Source organism: Ursus maritimus, unplaced genomic scaffold (genome assembly GCF_017311325.1).
Source record: "Ursus maritimus isolate PB19 unplaced genomic scaffold, ASM1731132v1 scaffold_25, whole genome shotgun sequence".
Taxonomy (NCBI): Eukaryota; Metazoa; Chordata; class Mammalia; order Carnivora; family Ursidae; genus Ursus; species Ursus maritimus.
The window spans coordinates 146448-152877 of record NW_024425008.1 but is presented as its reverse complement, the minus strand read 5'-3'; the positions used below and the strand labels follow the sequence as shown (position 1 = coordinate 152877).

The 6430-nt window shown below is 66.3% G+C and overlaps 1 protein-coding gene across 1 annotated transcript; it reads left to right on the top strand.

Annotated features, from left to right (window-relative positions):
- Positions 1 to 5056: 5056 nt before the first annotated feature.
- On the top strand, positions 5057 to 6428 carry LOC121105193 (cysteine-rich protein 1). Its single transcript, XM_040641291.1, has 4 exons — positions 5057 to 5210; positions 6074 to 6168; positions 6252 to 6309; positions 6388 to 6428. The coding sequence occupies exons 1-4, from the start codon at positions 5171 to 5173 to the stop codon at positions 6426 to 6428; spliced, it is 234 nt and encodes a 77-aa protein (XP_040497225.1). The 5' UTR covers positions 5057 to 5170.
- The last annotated feature ends 2 nt before the right edge of the window (positions 6429 to 6430 follow it).

Here is a 6430-nt window from a genome sequence, read left to right as displayed (position 1 = left end):
GTCCGCCGCCTTGGCCATTGCCCCTCGCCTGGCCTCCACCTCCACCCCTCCATTCTGCGCCAGCCAGTGAGGCGGCCCTGAAATGCCATCTAACAGCCTCCTTCCGGGTCCAGAGCCCCAGGCCTGCTTCGCTGGCCTGCTCCCCAGCTGAACCCCACCTCCCACCAGCCCAGGCTTCTGGACTTGGAAAAGCCGGGCTCCTCCAAGGTCCCGTGCCTTCCACCTCTGACCTGGGCCAGGGTGGCCCTGGCTGGGGTCCCCAGTCTGCTGTGGGGCCTGTTCTGCCTGCACCTCCCTCTGCCCCCACTTCCCTGAGGTCCAGATCCCAGATTCTCGTGTCCTAGACCCCCAGCCCGTCTCCCTCCAAGCCCTGTCCAGGTTCCCCTGGGTCAGTGACCCTGGGCATCAGCCCTGGGCAGCCCTTACCCAGCTGCAGGCTCCCTGAGGACCCCACCCAGTTCAGGCTCACCTCCCTGAATCTCTTTAGCACTGGTGGATGGGGGCAGGACTCCTTCCTGTCCCTGGGTTTAAGCACCAGCTCACTGGCCCCTAGCTGTGGTCCCAGGGCCTGAGTGTCACGAAATCGGTGGGCTGCTGGAGGCTGGGCCAAATGAAGACTGGCAGGGGACCAGGGCAGCCAGGTGTAGGCAGCACACCTTCCCAGGGCTTTGCTGGCTTCCGGGGGGAGGGGGGGTTGGGGGGCATGAAAACGCTTAGCTGCTGGACTGGTGGGGCTAGAATTTGGGGCCCTTCTGCGTGGGCTTCGGCTGTAGGACAGATTCTTGGAACAAGGCTCAGCCTTCAGGGGAAGGAGCGGTCTCCTGACCTGGCCAGACTACGGTATGGACCCCAGGCAGGGCTGACGGAGGGAGCTCAAGGTTGTACGTGCTGCCAAGCTCTCTGCATGGCACTGCTTCCAAGTGAGGAGGAGAGGACCTGCCCTCTCACCTGTTCTGGGTGAGGTCCAGGTGGACAGGAGCAGAGTCCTTGTGGGAAAGTGCAGTGTCCGATCCCTTCCCTGCCTCAGGGCCAAGGAGGGGCCATGGAGGGCCCAGCAGACCCACTCTGGGGCAGAACCTCAGAACAGACTGGGGGTCCCGGGGGACAAGCAGCTGAAAATAGGCCCTGGGAATGTCTGAGTGTCCATGACTCAGCTGAGCCTGGGGGAGGGGCAGGGGGTGGACACTGGAGAGGGAGCCCAGCAGTTGCCCCGGGCATTTGGCCATTCAGCCTTAGGAGGGAACAACCTTACACCTGTCCACATCCCTCTTGTCCACATTGAGGAAGGGGCCTGGAGGCCAGGACACTGGGTGGGGGGCTTCGAGGACGTGGGGGAGGCCAGAGCAAGTATCACAGACCACAGTGGGAGGGAGCGCAGGGGGACTGTCCAGCTCCAGCAGCAGAACTTTACCAGTGGGGGTGGGTGGCCGGCCCCATAGGTGGGTTCCTCAGGGGTCACTGGGTGCAGCCCTGCCTTCACTGGTTCTCAGGTGCCTGGAGCCCAAGCACTGCTGGGGAGCTGCACCTGGGCCCTCTCTGCAATTGTCCTGCAGGGCAGGTTCCTCCTGGTTCCCATCTGGGTCCCCTGGGCCAGGCCCAGCTCCCCGGGCAGTGCACGGACAGGCAAGGGCATGGGGGTGTGCAGAGGGAAGGGCGAGCCGATGGAGGTGGCCTCGATTGGTGCACCCCGAACCCCACCGCTGCCTCCCCCCAGGTCTCAGGGTCCTGGGGTGCCCTCGTGCTGTCCTGGTGCCTTGTGGGGCATTCTGGGCACAGAGGCAGCCTGGGGCAAGCAGCTGAGTTGCTTGGCGTCTCTGTCCTGGCCACGTTGTCCCTCAGGCTCCAGACACAGTCCCTGCGTCTGCGGTAGCACGAGGGGGTAAGGTAGGGGGGAGGCTACACCTCAGGGTGTGTTAGGAGGCTCACTGTGTCCTCCGTTTGTTCAGAGGCCACAGCACCCACAGAGGAGTGGGGCGAGGGCTGGGAGTCTGCGCAGGGCAGATTTGGGTCTTGAACTGGCTGGCTGGTTCTTGGTCAGGTTGACCCCCTGGGCCAGGTCAGTGCTCCTCCCCCCTAGGGCCATCTGGAGCCAGGGGAGCTGATGGGAGGAGGTGGCCTCGCACGTGGTGGGGCCCGGGTCTCCAGGGAGGCTGTCCGGGCCCTGCCCGGTACCCAGCCAAGCCTGAGACGGGGTGTGCCTGGACACAGAGTCTGGGGGGTGATGGGGGCTGCCGTGGCTGAGGGGTTCCCGTCCTTATAGCAGGCAAGATGGGTGGAGAGCTCAGGGGATTGGAGGAGCGTGCCAGTCCATGGCTGGAGATTTGGGAGGGGTCTGGGGAGTGTGTGCGTCTGTGTGTGTGTGTGCACACGCGCATGCCTGTGCGTGTGAGTGTGTCTGAGTGTCTGGAAAAACTGTGCTGTGTACCGACCGGAGGGCTGGTCACATGGCCCTGGGGCCCCTTTGGCATCCTCTCCTCCCTCTGCAGCCCTGTGACCATGGCAACGGGAAATAACAGCAAGGGAACTTTCAAGAAACTCATCACCCCAGTTTTCAAAGGGGGGGCTCCCCCGTGGTGCGCAGGGTTGGCGTCACATGGGGGGGCATCCCTGGGGTGGGAGGGGTGGGGTGGAGAAGTGGACAAGGCCGGCTCACCGCCCCAGCTGCCTGGAGCCTGAACGTGGGCCGGGGGTGTGGGCTGGACGGGGAACACGGGAAGGCAGCTGGGATCCCCAGACAAATGCACCATACACAGCTGTGTCCAAGGGCACCAGGACACATGTGGGCGTAGCCACGCACCCTGTGTGTGGCCCATGATCCCGCTAGAGGTGGAGGCAGCCCTGCCCTGGAGCCCAGGCCTCTGCCCAGGGCACCCCTGCAGGGCAGCCTTCTCAGGAAGCTGCCAGGGGGTCTGTGCGACATGTGTGTGCCACTGTGACCCCCCCGTGGCGTCACCAGTGGTCTGGGCCTAGGGCCCTTGTCCTCCTGCTTGCCCACCTCACTGGGCGGTCTACACTGTCCCCTGCTGTGTCTTTGCTTCTGTGTGTCTGTCTGCCCCCCCTTCCACTCTCCTGCTCTTCCCCAGCTCGGCATCTCTCTGGATCTGGAGCCGGGAGATGAGGGAAGTCAGAACCCACCCCAGTTACCCCCACCGGCCTGCAGCAGCACTGGGCACAGGCCAGGGACATGCCAAGGGACGGGTGGGGGTAGTGCGGGAGGTTGGGCTGCCGGCCTTACTTCCAGAACCTGAGCCGAGGTGCTCCAGCACCGGGCAGAGAGGACCTCGGGCCAGGACGCGACGGTGTCGCGGCTTCCAGGCTGCAGCGGGCCCGTGTCCGTGGGCGGGAGACTGGGGGCTGCTCCAGTGTGCCGTGTGCACCCCCACTCCTGAGGACAATGGACAGCCAGCCACTGGCAGATTCTTGGATGTGGGGCTTGCAGAGTCCAGTTGGGGGCAGAACTGTGGCCTCAGAAAGGGGGGGGTCCCGGGGAGCAGGGGGCAACTGGAGGGAAGCGTAAGGAGCAGGACATGAGGGTGTGGGGTCTAGTGTGCCATCCCCACAGAGGCTTGGCCCTTACCCCGGGAGCTGCCACCCTCACCCCAAGCCAGGCCTAACTGGGGGGTGAGGGATGGGGGCACCCAAGTTTTCCCTCCCCTCTCCCATTGCCAGGCAAGGGGCCTATGGTGGTAGATGGGCTTTAGGGAGGGTGAGGTTGGAGGGCTGAGTGCCTTTGTGGGGAGGCCAGGAGCCCCTAGGTCCTGTTAGAAGGTGGTCTCCAGCACCTTCCATGAAGATGGGGCTGGCACAGACTCTGAGTGTTGTTTGGAGAGATGGGTGTGTCAAGGGGAGATGAGGACGATGGTAGCTGAAGGGAGGGACGGTGGACAGAGGGGAGGAAGGGCAGGAGGAGCAAATACACTGGGGCCGGGATTGAGCGAGTGCCCGAGTAGGCATGGAGCAGCTAAGAACCTGGGTGTGGTGCCGCTGAGCCGGGAGGTGAAGGGTCCACAGAGCGAGGGGACGGCCCCTCCCCAGCAGAGAGAGAGGGAGGCAGGCGGGCTGCCAACCTGGAGGGAGGACAGTTATGCAAACAGCGCCCTACAAGCAGGGGTTTCCCAAGGGGGCATGGAGGCCAGGACCCCACCCAGGCCTGGGCTAGAAGGAGGATGGGAGACCCCACCGGGCCTCTGGGCCCTCTCTACTCCCGGGGTGGGTGGAGTCGGACGGTCTTCACCTGGCGCCAGCCCCCACTTGCCCTGGGCGGCGGACGGAACCACTCCCCGCCCTACCCACTCGGGCGCTTCCCGCAACGATAAGGAGCCCTCCCTAGACGAGATGGCCTGGACGTGGCCGCGTCCACCTTCCCCGGCAAAGTCCCCCGCCCCCGCACGGATCGCTGTTACCACGGAAGGAGGGGACGCCCTGTCTCGGAGTCCCCTCTTCCAAATTCCCCGGGGTGCTGTCCAATGGTCTTCCCAGGCAGCGGCGGGGATGGGGGGCTCAAAGAGGCCGGGATGTCCCTTGGGGATGTGGAACTGGGGAGGGGCGGGCCTCCTGCCTCCTGGCCCCGCGTGTGCTTAAGGCCGGAGGGGAGTTTTGGGGGCGGGGGCTACCAGGCTGAGACGTCCCTGGTCGGGTCAAAGTGTGTGGGGAGAAGTTGGCCCACGCTGGTTTGCATCTATTTGCATTTTAGCGGCGACTCGTCCCTCCCTGGCTCCCGAATATCTGGGGGCCCGGGCACGTGCCGGCGGGCTGGGGCTAGGGCTAGGGAGCGCCTTCCTGACCCTGGGGAGTCCCTTCCATAGATCTTGGACCTTAGGCTAGGGGCGGGGCTGCAGCCCCCGGAGGAGCCCCGCCCCTTCAGTGCATCCCCAGGGATCCCGCGCGCTCCCTGGCTACCCCCCCAAACCCCTCGCCCCCCTGCTCGGTTGTCGGCTAGGCCTGGGTGCTGCCCGGAGGCGGGGTTGGACCAGATGACCTTTCTTAGCTGGTTGGTGTGGAACCCAGGTCCTTGGGTCCAGATCCCGGGCTCAGGGGGCGGGGCTCGAAGGGCGGGTGTCAGAGGGGCGGGGTCTTGGGGTCCCTGAAAGGCGCGCTCCCAGCCGGACCCACCCAGTCCGGCTCTCCTGTCTGCTCCTGCCCAGACGTCTTCGCCGGACCCCCAGCCGCCATGCCTAAGTGCCCCAAGTGCGACAAGGAGGTGTACTTTGGTGAGCGCCCCCCGCCTACCCCAGTTCACCCCGGGCCCGGGAGCGCGCCGCCCCCACGAGGAAGCGCGGCCCAGGGACGACCGGGTCGGGCCTCTCCGGAGGGCTGGGCGCGCCGGGGGACCTTGGGGCTGTGTGCCGAGAGCCGACCCTTCAGCCCTGCGGGCGACCGCCTGGGTGTGCGGGTCAGGACCCCGGCGTCGGACGGCCAGCTGTCTCTGTCTCCGCCCCGTTGTCTCTTCCTCTCGGTCCCTCTGGGTCTCCCCTTGTCTGGGTACCCCCTTCGCCAGGTCTCCCCGTCGCTGGGTCTCCGCAGCTCTCCCGGCCCCCCTCGGCGCGCCCTGGGCGCAGACCGCGCGGCGGAGGGAGAAACGCTGAGTTCTAGCCGCCCCTCCCATCGCTAAGTAGAAACAGACGCGGAAACCAGCGCCCGGGGCGCGATCCCCGGCGCGCTCAGATCCCGGGTGCCGCCTCCCTGTCCCGCGCCCCGGGGCCCACCCAGGGGAGAGGCGGGAGGAAGTGGGAAGTGTCTCTCCCGACTCCGCCCCGAGGAGGGCGCCCTGAAGGCCCCACCCCCTACGCCGCTGCCGGTCACCCCGGCCCCCTCCCCTGGCCCTCGAGGCCTCCTTCCGCAGTACCATCCAGCGCCCCCTCCCGTTTGTTTGGCCGGGTTGGCCTAGGGGACTGGAGGTGCCCCTCCCTACTGATGGGGCGCAGGGCTGAGACCGGGGTGGGCCACCAGGCGTGCGTGCGTGAGACCAAGGGCAGAGGGAACTGGAGAAGGCTGGTGTGTGAGTAGGGGGTGTGCCCTCTGACCCCAGAGCAGGGTTTCATACTGGGGGCGGGGCTGTTCTCTGCCTCCGCAGCTGAGCGGGTGACCTCTCTGGGGAAGGACTGGCATCGGCCTTGCCTGAAGTGTGAGAAGTGCGGGAAAACGCTGACGTCAGGGGGCCACGCTGAGGTAGGTGGGGCCTGGAGGGCAGCCGGGGCCACGGTGGGGGCCAAGGTGGGGGCGGACAGCCCATCAGGCCCTTCTCTCTACAGCATGAAGGCAAACCTTACTGCAACCATCCCTGCTACGCGTCCATGTTCGGGCCCAAAGGTAGGCTTCCCAGGCCCCTGACCCCGCCGCCCCCTCCCCGCCCCTGGACACCTTAACCTGCCTACCCTTCTTCTGCAGGCTTTGGGCGGGGCGGAGCCGAGAGTCACACTTTCAAGTAAAG